The 23,995-nt window shown below is 55.4% G+C and overlaps 1 protein-coding gene across 8 annotated transcripts in view; it reads left to right on the top strand.

Annotated features, from left to right (window-relative positions):
• The window catches only part of DLG3 (discs large MAGUK scaffold protein 3), a 75,079-nt gene that overhangs the window by 18,982 nt on the left and 32,102 nt on the right, over positions 1-23,995 (top strand). For 3 of the 8 annotated variants that reach the window (XM_039717602.1, XM_039717600.1, XM_039717598.1), the window contains one exon: positions 19,021-19,074. The exons of 1 other annotated variant lie outside the window; for it this stretch is intronic. In XM_039717602.1, the coding sequence (XP_039573536.1) occupies positions 19,021-19,074 (54 nt within the window). Of the gene's footprint in view, positions 1-5,785; positions 6,189-19,020; positions 19,075-23,995 lie in introns of those variants that run through there. 4 more of the 8 variants (XM_039717604.1, XM_039717601.1, XM_039717606.1 and 1 more) reach the window with 4 other exon arrangements.

The raw sequence follows: 23,995 nt of genomic DNA, 5'->3' as shown, positions 1-23,995 counted from the left end.
AGCATCCCTGTGAGTCACTGGCTGTGGGCGGTGGGAGGTGCGGAATGGGCTTTGCTCCATCTGGAGCAGGGCTGGCCAGGGGAAAGGGGGAATGCGTGTTCCCCACGGAGTTCCCCTTCTTGTTCCCCAGGCAGGGTGGGAATAATGGAGGAAGGGACATCTCTGGGCCTTGGATGGGGAAAAGGTCCCACTGGGCAGGGTTGTGCTGCCCAGTGTGGGCAGAGTGCTGCTGAGCCTCCCTTTCAGAGCCAGGTGTTGACCCGCTCCGAGCCTGTTCCTGCACGGACGGGTCCTGGTGAGGAGCCCTGAGAGTCAGCCTGTGGGGCTTGGTGGCCCCAAGGTCATTTCAGCTTAGGCAGAGGCAGCCAGATCTCCACAGGCTTGTGCAGCCCAGGTGGGGTGTGGTTGGCTCCCACCAAGGCTGATGTATGTGACCAAACCCAGGGACAGCTTGGGACTAGTGAAGGATGTGGGGAGACACGATTTCTGGTGGTGTCACTATAGGCACAAGCCAGACATCAAGGTAGAGGACCAAAAAAATAGGAACCTATTATCTTAAAGACAGTGAGATTTCGAAACACCTCGCTGTGACGCTGGTGTGGAGTGGTGAAGTTGTGCCCTGGTCACAGTGTCAAACCTTCCCTCTGCTCTGTCATTTTCTGAAGGAAGTGAGGCACTCACAGCAGCGGGCACCCACAGGCTGTGGCAGTTCACACTGCTGTAATTGCCGTGCCCTTGCAGCAGCAAGGCTCCCCCCTCTGCAGAGAGAAGGGCATCAGGGCAGCCACAGCCAGCCCGTGCCTCGAGTGCTGCAGCACAGGGCAGGAGCATCCCTGCCAGCATGGGGAGAGCCACTGTGGGCATCGTGAGGCTGTCAGCAATTCCATACAGCCTGCTGCATTTGATCGGTATTAAATAACGCCTCCAGGCTCTCCTTTACAGGCAGAGAGCCTGAGCCCTGCTGTAAGGACCTGCTTCAGGTCTCCATCACTCCTCTCCCCTCCCCCAGGCAGCCAGGAAAGACATTTAGTTGTCCACGATGTGAGTTGCAGAAACCAGCCAATGGTGTCTGATAAAGACTCTCGTGCCATTGCTGCCACAAGCAAGGATGCAGCAACCGGGCAATGTATCAGGGATCATTAATAGAATAAAAATGGGTTTGCCCTGGAGGAGAATAATTTGTTGGGCATCTGCCCTGAGAGTGCTGAGAGCTATTGGTCCCTTGGTATGCCTGGTTATTATTATCCCAGCTGCACTTTTCCCAGCGTGAATTGCTGCTGGTGGCAGGAAGGAACAGCCTTGGAGTGAGATGGTTCTCATCCTGCCCCTTCCCACTCAGCTGTGACTGCACAAACCCTCCAGTGCCCACAGGAGCCTCCAGCCCTATTTGCCCACAGTAGCTGTGCAGAGCTCCTCTTCAAGTTCCAACTGAGAAGCCCCAGACCCAGCCAATGGCAAATTCCTGCTGGGTGGGGTCTGTGTTAGTGCTAAGGAACTGATGGTCAGACTGAGCCAAGTTCAGTTGGTCCCTCTCTTTGCTGCTCATCTCCTCCTAGCCTGCCCACCCAGATTTATTTCCCTGCTGCCTCCCTGGGCTGAATAGGTTGGGTGAGTTTTTGCAGAGGATTGTGATGGAGAAAGATACCTCCCGCATGCAAAACTGTCCTCCCCTTGCTCCTGAGACTCCCTGTCTGCACCCAGGCTCAGAGCAAACCTGTGGCTTAGGTTCCCCTGGCAGGATCCAGCTCCTCTTGGGTGACAGTCCAGCCTTCACGTGACTGCTGTTTCTGCGAGGATCTGGCTGCCTTCAGCCTGCCCCTGCCTCCATCCCCTGCTCCTAGCAGGGCTGCAGGTACAGCTAACATCCCCATCCTAGCAGGGCTGCAGGTACAGCTAACATCCCCATCCTAGCAGGGCTGCAGGTACAGCAAACCCTCAGTGCCTGGTGCCTCACACTTGCCTTCCTCTTCCCGCAGGATTTCGTGCGAGAGGAAGGAAGCGGCAGCAGGGGCTGCAATGCCGGTGACACCAGATAAAACCTAGCTCTGTGCCATCTCCGTGCCTTGTAAATAGCATCAGCTCCGGGGATTTCTTGACACTTTGCTGAAATTAGCACCTGTAAAAAGAGCAGCTGCCAAAGCTGAATTTAAATAAGACGGGGAGAATGCCGGTAGGAAGAGGGTGGAGAATGAGAGAGCTCTTGAATGGCTTCCCTCCATGAAGGCACCTGCCTGGAAATCAGCTCTCATCTCCTCTGCCCTGCTCAAAGCTCACATTACAGCAGCAAGATGCCCACAGCTGCCTCAAAGTGCTGGGCACTGTGCCTGCCCTGCCCGACACAGGCTGGGCCCCCAGTGCAGGTCCCCACTCCACTTGGTCTCCCAGCAAAGCCACCCCCAGTTCCCAAAATGCCACTAAATACTCACTAAAACAAGCTGGAGAAGTACAGAACGTGGATGCCCCTGGCCAACCAGCCCTGGCCTCCTCTTAAGCTTGATTAGTTGTCCCAAGTCCTGTGCAGAATTAGGGAACGTTGCAAGCAGGCAGCAGCAACTATGGATTGCTTTTTTCCTTTTTAATTGGGGTTAGCAGGTGGCACATGCAGTTCATTACCAATGCACAGGAATGAAACAACTCTCGTGGCAGCTAAAATGGGAAATATGGGGTTTGGGGAGGGGAGATGCAAGCAGGTAAGGAAGGACTCTAAAGAGCTGTGACAGATGAGGCTCAAAACCCCTCTGTTTGCAACTGGCAATGAGGCACTAAGAGATAAGAGAGCTGGGGGCAGTGCTGGGGGGTGGAGGTGTAATTTTGGCCCTCAGGGCTGGCACTGAGGGTGTTTCCCATGTGGACATGCCCATTGCATGAATGGCTGTGAAGGCTGCAGAGACTGAGCATAGAGAGGACCAGACACCTTCCTTGTGGAGGATGCACCAAAAAAAGGGGAAAAAAAGGGAGGGGGAAAAAATCAAATTAAATGCTTCTCTTTATTGTTCACTCAGCTCCTTATTAAAGCATTTTCCCCTAAGAGCTCTTGTCCTTTGCTTCTGCACTTCCCCCCTGGGTGAATGCCCGTGTCCTTGCCTGCCCCCATCCCAGAGTGACAGGGGATGTGTCTGGGGCAGGGCAGGTGTGAGCCCAAGGTGACAAACTCTGCTTGTGCAGTTCCCTGGTGCTCTCCTCCCACCCAAGTCAGCCTCTTGCAGACTTGGGGCTCCTGACTGACCTTGGCACAAGGCTGGCTTTGGGGGAGGCCATGGCAGTGGACAGGCCCCACTGGGTGGCCACTGCAAGGTCCCTGCAGCCTAACCATGCCATGCCAGGGTGGGAAGCACCGTGGGAAGGAGGTGTGCAGCTGGGGTGGAGCAGTAATTAGCAATGCCCAGGTGCTGAGCACATCTCGTTGATGAAGTTATCTCAGAGGTGTCAATGGGTGGAGAGCCAACAAGGAATTCATGTCCTTTTGCTCCCATAGGGGAGACACTGGCCACCTGCCCTTTTTCAAGGCTTTTTGCTCTACTTTGGTGCAGCAATCCTCTTATCTCAGCTTCACTCTGGCCCCAGTCCCTCCTGTCATTCCCATCTGATGGCACAAGGATGGCTGCCTCCCTCCCTCCCTGCTGGCTCTATGATGTGAGGATGAGGTAGAAGATGTGGAGATAATCCTGATTTCTTAAAACCTGAAGTGTAAAGTCCTCTCTTAAAGCCAGCACTTCACGCTTTCCTGCCATGCACTCAAACACATTTTTTCATTGATTAATTCTGAACAAGCTTGCTCTGCATGCAGGCATCCCACGCTGCCCTGCCCTGGTGAGCTCCTGGGGTCTGCAGCGTCCTGGCACTGAGCTCTGCAGTGCAAACACTGCCTTGTGTGCAGCCATTGGCTTCTTCTTGGTGCCTGTCTTTGGGTCAGTGCCACAGTGCCCCTGGCACTGATCACTGTGCAGAGAGAGCCCAGGGGAGCAGCAGGTGAGCCTCACCTCTGGAGCTGTGCGTGAGGGCTCAGCAGCACAGCTTGAGGTCACCGTGGTGAGGACAGGTGCCCTAGACTTGCTTGTTGACTGTCCTGAGCCTGCAGCAGGGAAATCTGAGTGTCTGAGCCACTCCAGCGTTCTGTGGCATTAAGCCACCTTGTGACTGAGGTGATCTGAGCAGCCTGGAGCCAGTGCAGTGCAGGCAGTGCTGGAGAGGACGGGTGCTGCACCGTGCAGTGGGGAACGTGGTACCTGGGGGCAATGCCAATCCTGATTATGGGGTGCCTTCTGCCCCCTCCCCTTCACCCAGAAGCAACCATTTCACTTGACTGCTTGGGAGCAAACCCTGCAGGAGCACCTCTGTGTGCAGAGGTGAAGTGCAGAAGTAATTCTGTACTGCAGTTTGGAGAGCTAAAGGAACAGGGAGTGGGCAGGGGCCTTTATCTGACCAGCCATCATGCACTTCCTCCTCCCACAGCCCTGCTCTGCCCAGGGCCATGTTACACCAGCTGCAGGAGGCCAGGAGGAGCCTTGCAGACCTTGGAACCTCAATTGAGGTATTGCACCACCATACCTTGTGGCTCAGCTTGTGGCCACCTCCTGCTTGTGTCCTTTAGCCATATCCTGTGGGAGCCCAGTGCACATTCATTGCTTTTCTACATATTTATGTACCATTTCTTTAAAATAGTTTTTTGTCCATCCTAGTGTTTTTTACAACCTTTAAGCATTAAGAGGCCAGGTTCAGGTTCTAAACGGTCAGATGTGGGGTTTTGTAATGGTTTTTCTCTCTCTGCCCATCAATTTATCTGGATGGCTCTTCTGAACTTCTTCCAGTCCTTCACTTCTTTGCAAGAGGTGAAGGACTGGTGCAATAGTAATGGAGCTGCACTGGGAGCAGCACCCTTGCCCTGCTGCACCAGCAGGCATTCCTGATTTGCTTTTGCCATCCCCTGATGGCAGGGGAGAAAAGCAGGCAGTAGGTGAAAGGCCCAGCAAAGGCCCTTGGGGTTTCTGCACCCTCAATGCACCTGTGGCTCACGGGGCAGTGGATGGAGCCCATGTGGTAACATTTCCAAAAAAGCAAGGTGAGAACTGATACAGAGATGCAACAGAGCTGCTGCTACCCGTTCACATCTGGAAAAATTATTTCCTACTCCAGTGCGGACCACAGCTGGAGCAAAATTAACCCCCCTTGTCGCCAACCCCAAAGCTGGCAGGGGGAGCTGCCACGGCTTGCGGGGCAGGCGGGGCGGCCGGCGCTGCACAAGGGCTGCCCTGTGCGCTGAGGGCAGCCGCAAGGTGATGCGTGAGGCAGCGCAGGATTCTGCTCTTCTGGATGCCGCCTGCCCGGGGCGCGGGGTCGGGCTGTGCCCGGAGCGCGGGGCCGGTGCGGGGCTGAGCGCGCCCCCGCCGCCGGGGCGGAGCGCGGAGGTTCCGCCGGCGCGGATTGGCGGCTGCGGGGGAGGGGGGGCGGGGGATGGCCCGCGCCCCCGCAGGTGCCGCGGTCCCGCATCGAGCCGAGCCGGGCCGGGCTGAGCCGGGCCGGGCCGAGCCGGCCCATGCAGCGGAGCGCTTCGCAGCTGCTGCCCCGCGCCCCGCGCCGGGAGCGGCCCTGGGGCTGAGTGGCGGTGCGGACGATGCCGCGGCGCGCCCCCGCGGAGATCACCGCGCTGTAACACCATCCCCCTCCCTTCCTCTTCCTCCTCCTCCTCCTCCCACGGGGCCGGGGGCGCCGAGCGGGCGAAGAGGCGGCAGGCGCGCCTTGCGCGGGGCGGGGGCCGCTGCCGCCCCCTGAGCATCCCTCCCTCCCTCCTCCCTACCTCCCTCCGCCCCTCCGCGCCGCCTCCCTCCCTCCCTCCCTGCCGGCTCTATGGTGTGAGGGCAGCGATGCACAAGCACCACCACTGCTGCAAGTGCCCCGAGTGCTACGAGGTAACGCGGATGGCGGCCCTGCGGCGCATGGACCCCCCCTCCTACGGCGAGTGGCAGCACGAGCAGTACGGCTACGGCGGCTACGGCTCGCAGACCCTGCCCGCACCCGGGGGGGCCGCGCCCGCCGCCCGCGGCAAGGCCAAGCTGGGGCCCCCCGCCCGCGACCCCGCCGCGCTGAAGCCGCCGCCGCCGGCGCCGGGGAAGAGCGCGGCCAAGGTGAACGGGAGCGGCCCGGGCTGGTGGCCCGAGTGCACGTGTTCGAGCCGCGACTGGTACGAGCAGGTACGGGCCAGCCCCGGGCAGCGCTCCCCGCTGCGGGACGCGACGGGGCGGGCGGCTGTCGGGGTGACGCGGGGTTCCCGGCCGTGCAGCATCGCATCGCCCCGGGTGGGTGCTGCCGCTGCCGGGCTCGGCACCGCCGTCCCTGCGGTCCGCCGTGGTCGTCGCTCGGGTCGGGTCGGCCGTCGGAGTCGGTCGGGTCGGCGTTGCCGTTCTCCGGGCTGGCTGCCGCGGTCCTGCCCAGCGCAGGAGCCCGGCGATGGAGCAGCCTCCCCAGGGCCGAACGGGGCCAAATGGATCTTGCTTGGCGCAAGGTGGTCGTCGGGCGCTGATGTATTTTGGACGCCCCACCTGAGGTGCTCGCCGCTTGCGATGCCGATGCCTGGAGCCCCGGCAGCGCCAAGGGCATCCCGTCAGGCTGTGTTCAGCAGGCATGGTGCGTGCTGCCCGCTGGGCAGCCTCGTGGGTTCGCGGTGTTGCTTGCCAGCGCTCCCAAACTGTCACCCACTCTCCATTGAGTTGTGGTTTCCTCGCTCTGCTGCTACGTCCCTGCTCCCCGAGATTATTACGTAACCCTGCTCTGGTCGCTGGCGTGCTGTGTGCATTCTGCCCCATTTCACTGCCTCCATTTCTTCCCACACATTCATTTTATTAGTGTTCTCCTGGACCCATCCTTGGGCTGTGTCTCTCTCCCCTAAATGGAGAGACCAGTCTTATTTAGAACCCACAAGCCAGCTTAGAAAATGGTTGGATCTTTTTGCAAAGCATTAAAATGGAGGCTAGCCCCTGCCTGAAAAACAATTTGCCCTGCTTGACAGAAAGGCATTTCAGTTTGCTTCTTCTGCTTCTTTCATTCATTATCTTCAAACCTCACATGATTTCTTATTGATCCTTCTAATTATTATTTCAAGATGCTGTAGCAGGCAGACACACGGGAATCAATGGGAATTCTCTCCTCCTCTGCTCTCGGCAAACACAACCCTCTTCTTCCCATCCTCTGTGTTTTTTCTTCATTACTGTCTGTCTGTAGCTCTGGTTGAAATAATTAGATTCATAGCTGATAGCTCAGATTATATTTACAGAAGGCACCAAAAACTCCAGCCACCTTCCTATGAGCCTGATGCTGCTTTCTCTCTCTTTCTCTGCCACTCTTTGTATCAAAATCAGCCTCAGTTCTCTCTCGCCTCCTGATTCCTGGCAAGCATTCTTCCATCTTTCCTCCCCTATCTCTTTCCTTCCCTCCATCCAAAGCAGCAAGCTCAGGGAGCAGAAAATCGAAGCATGTTTGCTCCCTCCTTTCTGCTCCTGATTGCATGAAAGGTCCGGCCCAGTATTCCTGGTAAGACAATTGCAAGCAGTGTGAGAAGGAAGTGATGCCAGCTGCATTGCTGCCGTGGCAGGCTGGGCAGGGGAGCCTTTCATGTTTTTGCAATGGTGGAAGAGAAATCATTGTCTCTTTGTGGTGCTGCCATGGAGCTTGGGCTGCTTGGAAAGTCCGCGTTGGGAATCTCTGCTCTGCCTTTGCCTTTCTGAACATGGGGGGGGAAAAAAAAAAAAAAGGAAAATCAAAAGCTCCTCACGGCATTGCAAGCAACAGAGGATGCCAGTGTTTGAGGCTATGTGAGCATAGCGGGGTCTGCATGTAGAATGTGACGTGTGTGGTATGTGCACTGCCTGTGTCAGAGCAGGCAGCCGCTCCCTGGCGTGGAGCAAATGTATGCTGTGAGTAAAGCTTGCAGCAAATGCCTCAGCAGCGCTCTCCTCCTCATCCGAGGGTGCCAAGTGCCTGAGCCCCGAGGAATCCGTGTTCTTCCCAGCCCAGCGGTGGGCAGAGGGACAAGGGTGGTAACATGGAAACATCTAGGCATGGCTTGTGCCCAGGCAAGCAGGTCCAGTTGGCTCTGGGAGGCCGGGAGATGTTGGGCTCTGGGTAGATTTGGCTGGAGGTTGCAGATGCAAAGCAATCTCCTTCACAGGCTGTCTCTGTTTCCAGGAGAGCCTTGGCTGGAGGCAGGGCTGCCATTTTTCAGGGCTGCCCCTTTAAATGAGCTCACTGTCCCTGAAAGCACTTTCAGCAGCTGAGGTGGGAAGGGGTGCACAGGCCGGGAGCCTTTCCAGGGTAAGCAGGGATCTGTTACCCTCCTGGGGAGCTTCACCAGCCCTCATTTAAGCGTTTTTTCCTCCCCTTGCTCCTTCATGCAAGCAGAGAAGCGTGTGCTGGTGCTCTGACATCAGAAGCGTGCTCACAGTTGCATATGGTGGTGTATGTTCTGACATCATGGCATACTCACGTACCCGTGTGCCGCTCCACGGCATGTGAGACGTGCCCACACGTGCTGCCCAACACACAGCACGGTCCCAACGTCAACCTGCACCTCCTCCCACTTCCAGCCCCCGTCTGTTCTCTCCTCCTGCCTCTCCCCTTCTCTAGGACACATTTTAGCTTGCTCAGGCAATGCCAGTAACTGAGAATCCCTAATCCTCACCAGAGGGAGGGAGGAATCTCAGAGGTCTAGCAATCTCACATCTTTTTTGCTTTGCTTTCCTTCTCCCCTTTGAGATGTCTCCCATTTCTTTTCCCTTACCTATCCATGTTCCCTGCTCATCAGTTCCTGGTCCCCACACTCATTGCTGTCCTCCTTTGTTCCCATCACTCTCTCTCCCGTTGGCCCTGTGCCCTCCTTGTCCCCCTTTGCTTGCTGGTGGGGAGCTCAGTTCCTCCCCTGCCAGACTGGGGTGACAGGAGGACTCCTGGCTTTGGAGAGCAGTGTGACCCAGGGAAGCATCCCTGACAGCACTGGAGGAGCAGACTGCTCAAACCCCTCCTCTCCCCTGCACAGTGGCTCCATGGCTTCTCAGGAGAGGGGTGCTCAACTGCCTGGCCATGCCCAAGCCCCTTCTCCAGCCCTGCTCCAACAGCTGAGGGTCCAGAAGCAGCACCTTTCCCTCCCACAGGGAATGTCCAGCCCTGAGTCTCAGCTCACTCTGAAGACTGGTGCCAGGCACAGTGACCAGAGCAAGGCCCCCCATGAGGGTCTCAAGGGTGTCACCAGCATTTTCATGTGCATTTTGGGCATGAGCTGGGGCAGGGGCCCAGGGCAGTGCAGTTCCCTGGCATGTGGTGAGGAATTGCTCTCTGCCCCCGGGGCTGCCCCAGGTTTGCTGGCCCTGCTTGGCTGGGAATGCAAAGTCCTGCTGCCCCCTTTTCTGTGGTCCCTTTCTCCCTCTTGGGGTGGTCATTGCAATGAGACCTTGACCACCTGCAAATGCCCGGAGCATGCCAGGCTTGTGTGGCCTCCACCCCTGGCAGAAGTGTTTCATGGCCAGGCAGGTGGAGGAGTGGGACAGATCTTCCCTGCCCACTCTCAGCAGTGGGTGTTTCACTCATTTTCAGGGGTGGTTTTTGACGCACAAACATTGCTGTTGAGTTCCTCCCAAGCCCTGGGCAGTTAACTGCAGTAGAGGGGCACAGGACAGCACATCTTGGCCAAAGCACCAGCCTTTGCTGAGCCTTCAGACCATGTTGGGCTTGGGGCTCCTGTCTCTTGGGCATGGGGAGGAAAAAGCCTTGGAGAAACCGTGGGGGTTCAGACCAGGTTTCTGAGGGATGGGCAGGTATGGCTGGAAGGAAGGAGGGAGTGCACCAGGGGGGCAGGCAGGAAGCCAAATACAGGTTGCTTTGTGGGAAATGGCTGAAGCCCCAGATGTTCCCTGGGGAGGTGCGAGGGAGGGTGAGAGGAACAGGGTGCCGGGGACGTGGAGGCAGTGGAGGTGGTGAGGTTGGCAGGGTGATGTTGCTATGGCTACTCCCGTGCTATTCATAGAAGAAATTAGCTAAATCTTTGCACTGAAACGTGGAGGAGGAGAGAGGAGGAAGGCGTTCTCCGTGTTTGGAGGGAAGGAGAGAAGCCAAAACAGAAAGGGGGTGAAGTTTTCCTTCTTTTCTCTGTGCCTGCACTGTGGAGGGGCATTTCAGGGAAGCACTGCTGCCCGAGCTGCCCAGCACTGGCAGGATGGGAAGGATGCGGGGAAAGAGGAGCTGTCCCATGGGAAAGTCCCCCCTGCAGAGCTTCCACACAGAGCCCCACGTGGCAGGATGAGTTCTGTATCGTGCCAGGAGCACAGGAGACATCCTTTTAATTAAAGACAGCCAATCTGTGAAAGGTATTTTTGGCAGCCTAAATGTAGATGCAACTGTAGTGAAACTTGTCCTTTGCGTCTGGCTCCATTGCTGAGCACAGTGCTTGCCTGTTCCTGGCCCCATCCATCTGCTCAGCCCCTGCTCTCTGGTCACTGGTGGTCCCCTGTCCTCCCTCCACCTCCAGCATCTCTTGCAGCATGTCCCCCTGCCAGCCGGAGTCCCAGAGAGTCTTCCCTCTCCCTCACTCCTCATCACACTCCACTCCCGCGTGAGAGCTTGATTCCCCTTCCACAGACCTGTTTGTCACCTCCTCACTCACGATGTGTAAATCTGCGTGTCTGTTCCTAATATATCCCCCTCCATCTGATCTCACCTCTCAGCTTGTTTCTTGGGCATCTCCATCTGGTGATCCTGCCGTCATCACCCAGTGGAGTTGCTATAACCAGGTACTGAGCTGCTCTCCTCCCCCCAAGCCCAGCCTCACACCCAGCCTCACACCCATCCTTGGCCCCTTGCCCCCTAGGAAGAAGCTGATTTTTCCCATGGTTTTGATGTTCCTTTCCTGCCCCTCAGATGAAATCAAGGCCTAGATAATGTTTTTTTTAAAGTCATACCCCTTCCTGTGCCTCTCCTGGGAAAACACAGATGCTGAGTGAGCTGGTTCTCCTCACCTGCCCTGGGGCACCCTGTGTCCTGCTGTCACCCTTCCCCTGGACTGGGGAGGGTCAGATGTTCTCAGTGCTCCTTCACAAAACACGTTGAATTCATTTAGGGGTTAACAGCTGAGGACATTTTTCTCCTTAGTTTATTTATTCACCTGTAACGTTTTCCCCGCTTTCTTTGGGCACGTGAGTCCCTTGGACAGGGGCTGTACACTTGTGCTTGTTGGCTTTTCTGACTCATCCCTTTAATACAGTAAGGGATAATGCTGGAATTAGAGAAGTGAGTTGAAGGACTGAGCTTAGCTCCTCTCCAGCTGGATTACTGACTGCTGCCTGCCAGCCAGCCCTGATGTGCAGACTGCAGCCCCAGGGCTGTGCCTGGCTGCTGGGTTTGGGGTCCTGAGCTGCTGGAGGGAGCCCTGGAGCAGCACGGAGAGGTGCTGGAGCTGGTGTCTGAACTGGCGGTGCTAGAGATTCAGCTGCTGCTCTAGAGGCAGGGTCTGAAGCGACATAGGTGGGAGAGACCCCATCAATGCAACATGTGGAAGAGCAAAGTACCTGCCAGAAATGGGAGGATGTTGCCCTGCCACCCTGCTGGAGGAGGAGGAGGAGGAGGAGAGTGCATTGCTGAGGCATGCAGGGCCAAGCACGGGCACGTTTCACAGGGGTGTGTGCAATGTGGAGGAATTGCTCCTGGTGAAGAACCTGGGGGCAGCAGGAAGCCCATCAGCCTCCGCTGTGACAGCACCTGCTGTCATTCCTCTTGGAGGGATGTCCCCTGCCCCCATGGCTGTTCTTCCCACCAGCTCTTCCACCACCACTGGAACCTGCCTGAGCCCAGTCCTGAGCAGTGCCAGGCGTTCAGCAGGGATCTGCTGGCCATCCTCAGGGTGTGGGTCCCACGGGGGGTTACATGAGAGGGAGACCCAGGGGACAGCTGTGCCAGAGGCCAGTCCGGGTACCCTGGTGCAGGGGAGGGTGGGAGGAGGAAGCGAAGCAGAAGCTGTCACTGTTCCTGGAGAGTTGCCTTGTTCGGGTAAGCCCCTCGGCACGTCGTGTGCTATTATGGGAGGAGAGAAGCTTCCGTTCCTTCCAGAGCTGTGAATGCTCATTTAGAGAGGGGAAGTCATTAAGACTAATCAGGACGTAATCAGGGCCGTGGTGATGTGCGGGCGCCCGCTGCGCTCAGCCCGGTGCAGGATGCTCTGCAAGGGGCTCTGGGTGCCAGGGGAGGGCAGGTCCTGCACTGCTCCTGTGGGGATGAGGGGGCTCTGCCTGCCACCCCAAACCCCGCGTGCAGGCAGGGGACAGCGAGCCTGGGGCTCAGCCTGGCAGCCGTGATCCAGGGATGGGTGTAGCCCTTGCTGGGAGGTTGTGCCAGCGCTGTGGGTGCAGTGGGCTGTGTTAATGCTCACAGCTGCTTTTCACACATGCAAAGATGGGATGATGTAGGGAGTCCTCAAGGGCCCTCGTTGCAAATCTAGCAATATGCTGTGAGCATGTATCAGGGACTTAGAGATGAAAACTTTTAATACAGTGTTTAACAAGTTCAGAATACCTGAATTTGGAATGAACTTTGCAGTTTAACTTGCAGAGCTTGCTTGATGGGGCTTGGGGAAGAGCTGCTTTGAGGGTGTAATTATTTTTGGGAACATGTAGTGCTTCAGAGCACCCCGGACCAGGCCCTAGATACCTTTTTGTGACCTTTGTATTAACTAGAATTTTTCTTGAATCTCTGTTGATGGAACTTGGTTTGCTTTTTTTCCCACAGAAACAGGTTTCTTAACACTTGTTAACTGGGTGTGCACTGGAACTTACTGAAAAGAAGAAATTAGGATATTCGAATCCCAGGAACCAAAGAATTCTTTATTTTAACACTGATCCTTATTCTCTTTTTACCCCTATACATATGTATTTGTCTGAGAGGAAGGTAAAAGCATGTGACTCAGATAATAACAACTCTTCCTGTGTAAAAAGAAATCAAGTAAATTGTATTTGGTACTGCCAGGTCAAAGAGAAGCTACTGAAGTCCAGAAACTCTGCAAATTGGGTCACTTATTTTAGTGGGCTGAGCCTGGAACAGGATGTCTAACTTTCAAGTTTGAACACCCTGGCCTTAATGGTTTCTAAATGGAAACTTATATTTGACAGAGCTTCTCTTTGGGAAGCTTTCTTCCTGTGCTACCGAGTAAAGGCTTGTTCCAGTCCCTATTTAAGCTACTCTTTAAAAAAAAAAAAAAAAAAAGAAAGAAAAAAGCACCAAAACAAAGATTAAACCTTCAGTAGCTGCTTGTGTTCACATTACACTTGGGGCACTTCAGTGGCTTTGCCAAAGATCCTTGTGACCAGGGACCTTTCGAGTCCCGTGTTCGGTGTTTCCGGATGGCCGCGGTGCTTTGAGCAGTGCCGAGAGCAGCCGTGGGGCAGGGCTCTGCTGCCACGGCCCCAGAGCCTGCTCGTGCCACCAGAACAGCCCAGCTCGGACATCTCCCAGAGCAGCCTGGAGAGGAGGGCTGTTCTTGCTTGCAGGCCACCGGGCTGGCTGGCAGCCGAGCACAAGGAGGCAGGCAGCAGCTGGCACCTGGCTGGACGGGACTGGCACAGCGGGCGCGGGCACCTGCAAGCTCCAGAGTCAGCCCCAGCACCGCTCCCTACATCACTGATGCCACCTTTTGAGCTGTGCAGGAGGGCAGGGGCCAGGCTCAGCACTCCCCTTCACGCAGGCACACTTGCTGGGTCATATCCTCCCCTGCCACGTCAGCCAACAGGTTGCTCTTGTAGGAGGTGAGAAAAAGTGCAGAGTTCCTTTATCCAGCCCAGTTAAAAGGAAGGGTAATTCATCTCTGGCCACAAACCTCCAAAAGTTTCCATGGTGAGAAAAAGTGCAGAGTTCCTTTATCCAGCCCAGTTAAAAGGAAGGCCAAGAACTCTTCTCTGGCCAAGAACTTCTTCAGCCTCCAAAAGTTTCCACCCCCTGTTTTCTTTTGCTCCCTTTCCCTGTCCCAGCCAGTGGGAACCCTGCAGAATCAGCTCTGCCTCCAGCTCTATCCAGCTCTGTTGATGCTTCCAAGCGACCTCAGCTCTGGCCACCATGTAAAGCCAGGAAAGCAAAGAGAGATGAGCACAGGGATCTGTGAGGATGGGACCAGCCCTGGCAGCAGTGTGGCACCTCTCCCCTTGAGAATGGAAGGGTTAGGTCAAAGCATGGATTTGGTCTTGAGATGTCAGAAAAGCCCTACATCTCATGGGCCAGCTGGGAGCAGGCTTCTTCAGTCTGGGAAGGGATATGCCATGAATTCTTCCTAACAGGAGGACTGTGAGGTGGCTTCCCTGGGCACAGCCAGGTGAAAAACAAGGGGGTCTGTGGGGACCAGGAGCAACCTGGAGGGAAGATGCCAGCACCTCTCTGCTCTACACACCTGCTGTCCAGCAGGGCAGAGCCAAGACTCATCCCCTCCTTGCCTCAGGGAACCTAAAGAGTGGGTTTCTGTCTGGCCTTGAGCACAAGTTCAGGTTGCTGTGGAGGAGCTGTGTCCTCTCAGGTGCCGTGGGAGCCTCATGCTGGGCTCTGGCTTGGTGCAGGAAGCAGCCCAGCGTTGGGAAAAGCAGCACCTGGACACAGGGCAGCAGGGCTGGCACAGAGCAGATGAGAGTGCCAGTGCTCATGAGGGTGAGTGGCACTGAGCAGGGGCTCTCCGTGTGTGCTGTGCAGGCAGGACCTGGGCTGGTTCCTGTGAAATTAATTCAGCAGCTTGGTGCAAGCCCACTCCCCACAGCAGCAGGATCCTGTTGGTGTCTGGGCATCCTGCAGCTGACCCTGCTGCCCGCAGCACCCTCGGCATCCCCGAGCCTGTACCTGCTTGTTCACAGCCAGGATTCAGCACGGCTGTGTCCTGCAGCTGCTTTCATGGCTGGAAATGCACAGCTTTCTCCGTGGTTTAACACCCTTTTAAAAAAAAATCAAAGCAGATGGAGCTGGACTACAAGCAGCTCAGTGTCGGCCCTGATTAGATAATTCTGTTGGGCATTTCCCCACTTGTGACCTCTGCTCCTGAGGGCTTTTAAAGGGATGTAAAGATGGAATTTCACTTATCTCCAGAGCCATTTCCTTCTGAGTGCTGCTATTATACCTCAGATGATAGGAAACAAAGGATATTAAAAGACAGATTGAATTTTCACTCTGATCCAGTCTGGGGAAATAAAGGAGTTAAATTAGTGCTTTGTTTCTCATGCATTAGCCCAGTGTCTCAAGTAGTCACTCTGTCCTGCACATTCCTTCTTGCATCACACATGGGACACACCACCCTCCTGCAGGGAGCTCTGTGTGTTTGGCCTGCTATTTGCCATCTCTGGAGGCTGCTGTTAATCCTGTTGCTGGTTAAGATGGAAATGTGTTTACATGTATTCACAATCCAGCTGCACTTGTCCTGGGACATGTGTAACATATGTATTTTGCCTCCAGGAGGTACGTGTCTCCTGTCCTCTCTGGGCTGGCCCCATGCTGCTCCTGTGGAGGATGTGAAGCTGGGGCAAAGCTTTGGGATCTCAGTTCTGGAGACATTATCTTGAACTTTCAGTTCAGAGTCTCCCTGCCCAGCTCCTGTGCCAGCCCTGAGAGCAGTCCTTGGGGCAATACCACAGAGCAGGACCCAATCCTCAGCAGCAGGGTAGCAAACCTCCACCTTTTGCATGTAATTGCAGCTTTTCTTTTGCTTGGAAGTTTTGGAAAATCATCATGTTTTGCAATTCCTACCTTTGTGCCAGCAGATGACAGCAGTAGAAACTGAGGTGAGGGGTGATAACCTGTAGATGTGGTGCTCCCCCTGTGTTAGTGTCACTGGGCTGCCCCGGCCCAAGTGGAGCCCAAACAGCAGCAGTCCCTCTCAGATCACTGCCCAGAGGGGACATCTGAGGGTGGTCTGAAAGGCCACGTGCTGTGCCTGAGATTTTTTTCTGAGCACTACAGGCCTGTCTGGCTGCTCCCTGCACGTGCTGCAGTGGTATTGCTCCAGCCTGCAGAGGAGGAGACATCCCTTCTGCCCTGCACGCAGACCCACAGCCTCCTCCTGCCTTCAGCCACACATGCAGCTGCCCTGAGCAGGCACGATGCTCTCCCGAGGTCTGCACAGGGAGCCAGTCCCTCTCTGGGGGCTGCCTGGGGCAGGTTGCTGCTCCCTGCATCAGCACCTGGGCTGTGGCTGCCACCAGGAGTGCCGTGCAGAACTCAGTGAATGTAAGGCTCTGCTTCTCTCAGCCCCCATGAGACCGGAGAGCTCTTGAATCCTGACCTTCAGACTTCATCCCCCTTCACCGTGGCTTCCTTTGACTCCTGTTGCTGCCCAGATTTTCTCAACAGCTGTCCTCTGCCTCACTGGCTTTTTGCCCAGATCAATCTCTCTGCATCTGTGCAGTGCCCTCCTCACTCCCCAAGGTCCTCCTTGAGCTCCATCCCCTGAGACCAAATGTCCCTGCCTGATGGAAAGGGTTCAGGGCACCTCCAGCTCCACTGGACTTTGGTGACCCTGCTGCCATGGAGTGAGAGTCATTGTGGGACTTGGACATCTTCTCTTTCTGTTTGTAAACCCCTCCAAGCACAAACAGGGCTTGGTAACTAATATTGTGGTAAAGGGGTTTAGATGGTAGAGGTCTGACAGCCCCCACTGAATGTGATCTGAATGCACAGCCCTGTTCCCTCTCCTCCCTGCACGCAGCAAACCCCTGCTCCTTAGGGCATAAATTACTTACCCTTCCCTATAGAATTGAGGGCATGGTTAATTCACCAGCACGTTCCTGCTGCCCAGCAAAAAATTATGACTGTCTATCTCCTCTCCTGGCTAGCAGAGCTGCTCAGTACCTCTGCCTGACTGGTGGAGGGAGGCAAAAGCTTTTTCTTTTCAGGTGCTCTGCTTATTTCTGAGTCTTAGGTCTTATCTGTCTCCGGTAGGACAGACAAAGTGCAAATATTGAAATATTTGCAAGTGGAAGTCAGAACTAATGCCCAAACACCTTTCTTGTAGTAGCTGGAATAGCTGGCTGCAGGAGGCAAGTGGGGATTTCCTGGTCTGAGTTCCTCCTGACCATGTGTGACTTTGTTTTAGAGCAGCGACTCACTTTCGGTATCTCCTGGGTCCCATCTGGAGCCTGAGTGGGAAATTGTGCTCCTAGCAGTATTCTGAGATGTAAAAAATCACTAGTGTGGAATGGCTGCGAAGGATGCTCGGTGCACAGGGAGCAGGCTAAACAAAATATGTCCTTAGGGCTCACCACTGTGTGAGCGAGGCAATGTGATGTGTGATTTTTGGGCTATTATTAATTCAACAAAACGTGCAGTGGGGCTCAGTGGAAGACTGAGACTGGACCTGCAAAAGCCTCTATAACGTTATTATATAGAGCACTTCTCCCTGGGAGGGATCCAAAGCATCATTTGTGGAGTTGAATTCTTTTTATAAATCAGGGGGCACATGATGGGCTACATTCACTTAGGCTGCATCCTTCCTGGAAACTCATCTAATAAGAGCTGGCATCTGGATATTCAAACCTTGATGTGTTACCGGTTGTTAATTGCTGGCAGTAGAAGTGCTTCTTTTCTGCCTTGAAATGTGGAATCCCTTCCTAGAATTGCACTGGGGACTAATAAAAGCCACTGCCAGGTTTAATATATTCTATCTCTCAAATTATCTGGATTAAATACAAGGACTGTGTACTGCCAGAGAGGGGATATTCCCAGTTCAACATTGCTTCTGGGACTTGGAGATCCCAAGACACTGGACCTGAAAATTGCAATTCTCTTTTGTGTGGAGGAGGGGTTTGGCAAGACTGCTTGGAAGTGGCCATATTTGCCTGAGTTGGAGAATTAATTGCCATAAAAACTATGGTTTTGTAACCAATAGTTACAGCTACAGGAAAGATCAGAAAGCATCTGAATAAATCAAATTAACTACCTCCTGCTCCATCCATATGAGAGCAGACCCTTCCAGGGCAGGATTTAAACTACTGTCTGGTTGGTGCTTTACTCTCTCATCCACTGAGGGGAGTGAATAGTCTAGAAATAGGGTCAGCTAAAGCAGGACATGGTGGGGACTGCTGTGCTGGGTTACGGGGGAGACTGGTGTGGCATTCACAGGCTGGTCTCAGTCAGGGACGGGCAAACCCAGACAAGAGCGATGAGGAGGCACCACAGATATCACAGGCTCAGCGCTGTTGGGCCGTGTGGTCCCACACCCCGGTAAAGGCACACGGTGGTCGCTGGCAGCTGGTCGCTGGTAGCTCCTCACGAGCCCGGCGATGATGAAGCGAGCTGCAGCCCACCGCCGACCTTCCAGGCCTTGCCCTGCTGCGCTGTGTGCCGGCGAGGAATGCCAGCATTCCTCGGGCTCCTGCCGCTCGCTCGTGGCCGCTCCTCCCTCACGCCCGGGCAGGCCCCGGAGCTTCAGCGGCGGCGGCGCTGGACAGCTCCGGGGGCGGGCCCGCACCGGCCGATGCATGTGCTGCTGTGCAGGAGGAGCCGAGGCTGCCGAGCACAGGAGTAATGAGGATAGGGGACCAAATGCTGTCACCTCTCCCGGGGCGTGGTGGCCCTGTGCTTAGAAGAACAGCAGCTGTTGGAAGGTGCTTGAAAGCCTGGTGTGCTGGCAGTAAATTCCTCCCTCAGAAAGGCCTATTTCCCTACTCTTCGTATCTCCTAACACCTCACTAGTGTGAATTTCACGTAAATTTTGGTGCTGGTGGGAGTCTGACAGAAGCCTGAGAGAATTTCCAGTTTTTCCTCTCTCCCTGCCAGCAGCCAAGGCCATGGGTGTTTGGGACACACCAGCTCTGAGGACAGGACTGATGCCCAGAGCCATGCTGTGGCCCTGCTCCTGTCCCGGGGCTGTTGGACACCTGGAGAAGGGACAAAGAGAGCCCTTCCCAAATCTCTCTCTGCTGCCTGGCCTGGAGGGTCTGTGATGGCATGGCCAGGGAGAGGCAGTGCACCACGAAGGGCTGGGTCCATCGCTCAGCTTGGTGACATCCCACTTTTGTCTCCTCACAGGCCAGCCCCGCTCCCATTATCGTGAATACAGACTCGCTGGAACAAGGGCTCTCTGTAAGTCTCCCGGTTTCGTTTTGCTTCCTTTGATCAAGTGCTGCATTTTCCCTGCTCAGCAATGCAGGAAAGACTTTCCCAGCTCAAGGAGGCCCTGGTAAGGCAGGAGAAGATCCTGATACCCACGCCGTGTGCCCACAGCTCATCCCACCCCAAACCTTTCTGGGGCTGGGTGACACTGCAGAACCAAGGCCAGCAGCAGGCAGTGCTGGGGACTCCAGCACAGGGAGGTACAGGGCAAAAGGCCTCAGCAGAGGAGGTTGTGCTCAGGGTTAATCATACAGCCATTTCCTCTGCCTCCCATGCAGGGGAGTTGAGAGGCTCTGCTGGAGCATCCTTTACCTTCCTGCACTGCCTCAGCCTCCTTAGGCACCCCTGGCCCCTCAGGAGAGGTGCAGGGCTCTCTGGGTGCTTGCTGGCATCTCCCTCGCCAGTCCTCAGTGCAGCAGGGCCCACCAGGTGCTGCTCCTCTCCCACTGAAAGCTGCCAGCAGCTGAGCAGTGCTTGCTGAGTGTTTGCAGCCACGGTGCATTTGGCACCATGTAGTAGTGGTGTAGTATGAGATAATCCTCCTCAATTTGTTGCAGACGGGGTTTGCATCCTGCTGCATCCGTCCCCAGAGCACTTGTAACTCATTCCTGTGGGGCACATGAGGGGAGCAGGGTGGCCAGCATGGGTTTCTGGCCAGCAGCACTGCCTCTGTGCTTGTGGGGTGCTTCCCTTCTTTGCCCAAAGGAGCCCAGTTTAACAGCTTGCCAGGGCTGGTGCTTTGCGTCGGCTTCACTTCTGATGCATCAAACTGCAGCTGCCTTCCACAGCAGTGGAGCAGCGCCAGGACTCAGAGCTGGGGTGGGTCCATCTTTGGAGTCAGGGTGGTGGGCCACAGGTGACTTCTGAGGGTTGAATTTCACCTGCAGAAAACTGCAGATCTCAGCCCACAGCCTGTGGTGGGGTCAGTGCACATCAGAGCTGCACTGGGCTGAGAAGAGCTACAGAAAACAAAGAGAGCCTGGCTGAGAGCTTTCCCACCCTGGCTGTATGGTTTAATTAAGCCTGAATTAAAGCCACCTGACTCTGGGGAGGAAGGCAGTGGTGCATCTCTGAGCATGCTGGCCACAGCCAGGTTGTGGGTTGGAGGTTCTCAGTGTGCTGGGCACCCTGGCTGCAGGGCAGTGCCATGTTGCATCTTCCTGTCTGCACTCTCCTGGCTGTTCTACAGGGAACTGGGAGAAGGGCAGTGTCTCCTGGAAAAAGGGACCACCATCACGCTGGACCAGACTGTGCTGTGGTAGGGCAGGGAGGTGTTCCTGGATGGAAAGTATGCTTTTGCATCCATTTTCTACCCTCCCTCAGTACAAAATATCACACCTGTGGAGGAACATTTCCCACTCATCATTGTAGGCACCAGCATTGCATCCTTTGCCACACTCCATCCATGCCCATCCCTCCTCCCTGCCTGTGTGCCCAAGGGCAATGAGAGGTGAGCCCAGAGGCCAAGGACAGGCTCTGTCACCCTGCAGAGGCCAGGAACCTCTGGGAGCCCTCCTCTGAGAGCACTGCAGTGCACTCCTGCCCTCCTGGCTGCTTCCCTGTGCTCCAGCTCATTAACTTCACATCCCTCCCTCTCCCTCTACCTCCATATCCCTGTGCACCCCTTCTCCCTGCACTTTGGCTGGGTTTCAGGGGTGCTCTGCACCCCTGGCAGATGCCAGCATCCTGCTGGGGGTGACACTGATCCCATCCATCCAAACTCAGTAGAACATGCTGGGAGCAGCTGTCCTGCAGGGGTCAAAAGGGCCACCAGGTTGTAGCTGAGCTCTGCTGACTGTGATCTGGTGTGTGGCACCTCTGGGTGCCCAGGGCAGGGGAGACAGCTCAGTTTGTGTCCTCAGCATCCAGCCTGAAAACCCTCTTGCCTTCTACTTCAGTTGTACCAGGAAACAGGCTTTGCTCTGTCTTTTCCTTCTCTGGGTGCTGGATTCCTCAGGCTTCAGAGAAAACAACTCCCCAAAACCTCAGCAGTTTCCCAGGTCAGCAAAGGAGCCACACCAGGAGCTTGCTGCAAACACCAAAATGCCAAATCTGTAAACATGAGGTTTTTATACAAACCCAAAATCTGAAACCCGTTGGTACAGTATGTATTTGGAAGGGTTAAAGTCACATCTTCCAGTCTTTAATTACTTAACTATTCATTGCTTTCCTTAATGATAAACAGATGGAAGTAGTCTTGTTCCTTCCTGTTCTAGTTCCATTGATTGCATTGGACTGGCTGTTGGGCTTGATTTGGCCCTGACTGTTTATCAAGAAGTCTGTTCTGCATTTCAATGTCCCCATCCACCCACTTCCATCCCCAGGAGCATGTAGCAGCACTCTAAGGTGGGGGCTGCAGCACTGGGATGGCTGGGGCTCCGTGTGTGGCTTGAGCAGAGCCCAGCATCCCCAGGGTGTAAAACCCCAAATAACCTGTTATAAAATGCCTGCAGTATTATAATCATCCCTTTATGATTTTAAGGAGAGTGCTGGAGGGCATCACCCATGCTCACAGTTTCACATCTTGGTGTATTTTGCCCAGCATGTCCATACTGGGGAGGCAGAGAATTGGAAACAGAGTTTCCATGGCGGATGAGGTCTCCACATTTCAGGGCTGCTTCTCTGAACCTAAAACAACTTCTTACTGCTGGGTAGTTCCAAAATGAGCAGGGAAAGTCACTCCAAAGCCCTTGGGGAGTTTAAGGTTTCAGAATCTGGGTCCTTGGAGCCTGATTTGGTGCCTCATTGCCCAGCAGTGAGGTGCAATCACCTTCAGTTGCTTAAAAGCCAGGTGTGAGGAAGACAAGTGCTTTCCAGGCCTGATTTCAGCCAGTGAGTCCCCCACACCTTGGTCCAAGTGTGTGGGGCACATCCCAGTGCCTGTTCCTCTGGCAGCGTGGCTGTGCTGTCCCCCCAGCTGTTGCTGGTGCTGTCGGGCTGCAAACCCTCCACTCTGCCCAAGCTCAGCAGGTTGGTCCCCACAGCCCTCTGGCTGACCAGAAACAGGGCATTTATCCACTCTGTGCACGAGGCCAGCACCGTGGGCGCTGCACTCGAGGGGGCTGAGGCCAGGGGGTAGCTGGCAGCCAGTCAGTAGGTCTCAGTGCTGCGGCAGGACGCGGGGAGGTGAGGGGAGGCAGCTCTTGACCTATTTTCCCTGGGCCCCTGCCATGTGCAGGCAGGGAGAGCTCTCCTGTGCCAGCTCTGGCGGTGCCCGTGCCAGCAGTGAGGTGCCCTGGCACGGGGCTGCTCCCCTTTCCCCGTGCTGGGGCACCTGAGGGGCATTGCCAGGTGCCCTCCACACCCAGGGCTGGCTGGCACAACCAAGGGCTGGCTCTGCAGTCTTCAGACCCTCTCCATTACCTCGATAAACTGCTGCTCCTCCAGCAGGTCCCAGTGCACACACCCTAAGCACAGGATATGGGCAGGATCTGGCTCCAAAAGGGACTGAGCAGTGTTATCCTTCTGCAGGGTATTTGCTCTTGCAGCCTGGTCGCCTATCTGGGTTGCATTTGAGGAACCTGATCTTTGCCTTATGAATCTGGCCTTCTTTTTTATTTGAAAAACAAGCCAACGAGCAAAACCACAAAAAACAGCCAACCACCCCCCAGCCCAAAAACCCACCTCAAATCCTTACTCTCCAGCAAATTCCAAGGGGTGTTCCACGTGGGCTGTGGCGGTGTTGGCCGGCAGAGCCTGCAGACAGCTTGCAGTGGCTCTGGAAGGTGTGTGCTCTTCTGTTTATCAGATGAGTGTTGCTCTGCAGCCTTCTGTTGATGAGCTACATGCCGTCATCGGTAACTATTTCCCTCCTGCTCAGAAGAGGAGAGGGCCAGCAAAGGCGCCTCTTCCTGAGCCCTCAGGTGGCCTTGTTGTATGGGAAGGGCCTGGAAAAAATACCCATACTCCTTTCCATGAGAAACCAGGTGATGCTTTGGATCAGGATAAGTTGGGAGCAGCTAATTGGCCCCTGACACTGCTGTCAGCTCTGCAGGTGTTACACGAGGGGAGCAGGGTGTGGTGCATCTTCCCACCCGGGCATCTTCCCTCTGGAGATGGCCCCAAACAGGACCTGGGGAGGAGCACAGGGCACTGGCAAAGGACAGGGGGAGCTGCCTGCGGCAGAGCCAGGTCCTGGCAGCTCTGGTGGGTATCATGGGGAGGTTTTTGCCGTCAGTGAGTGACTGGTATTTGATTTTCCAACGCTGGAACGTTCGCTTTGTTGGCTCGTTCCCTTGGTTACGTGGTATATATTAAGTTCTTCATTTGACTTCCTTATACAATTAACTGGCGTTCCATTGTGTGAATTTTGAAAACATAACCCGTGCTAAAACTTCCTGGTCAGGCCTGGCTGACCCCAGACACCACATCAAGCAAGCACCTACACCACTGTTTTTCCAGGAGCAGTGCAGAACACCGCTCAGCATTGGCAGCCAGGGATTTGGGGAGCAGGGCTGTCCCAGCTCAGCTGCCTGGCAGCCCTGGGCTGTGTGAGGGGTCTGTGCTGGGCTCTCAGTGCACCCCGGGTGCCGCTGGCAGCGGCCGCTCCCTGGCTCTCAGCACGGCTCACAGATTGTCACAGCTTTCTGCAGATCCCATCCCCAGGGATGTGTACGCTGTTCCTCTGCGGCCGTGGGTGTGCATATGGCTGGCTGTGTGGCAACTGTGCTGAATGCCAAAGCAGAGAGGACAATGTGTGTAGTAGCAAAGGGTGCCAGGAATCTGAGTTGCTGGAAAGGCGGGGAGAGGCGACGCTGCGCCCCACGCACCGGGATGCCAACTGCAGAGAGGGGTGGGATGGGATGGGATGGGATGGGATGGGATGGGATGGGATGGAGGCTGTGCCGAGGGAGGCTCTGAGGGTGGCACTGGCCAGCGAAATGGCTGCACT

This window comes from Passer montanus, unplaced genomic scaffold, assembly GCF_014805655.1.
Source record: "Passer montanus isolate IOZ18808 unplaced genomic scaffold, ASM1480565v1 scaffold38, whole genome shotgun sequence".
Classification (NCBI taxonomy): domain Eukaryota; kingdom Metazoa; phylum Chordata; class Aves; order Passeriformes; family Passeridae; genus Passer; species Passer montanus.
The sequence above is the reverse complement of the archived record's forward strand: the minus strand, read 5'-3'. Positions and strand labels throughout refer to the sequence as shown.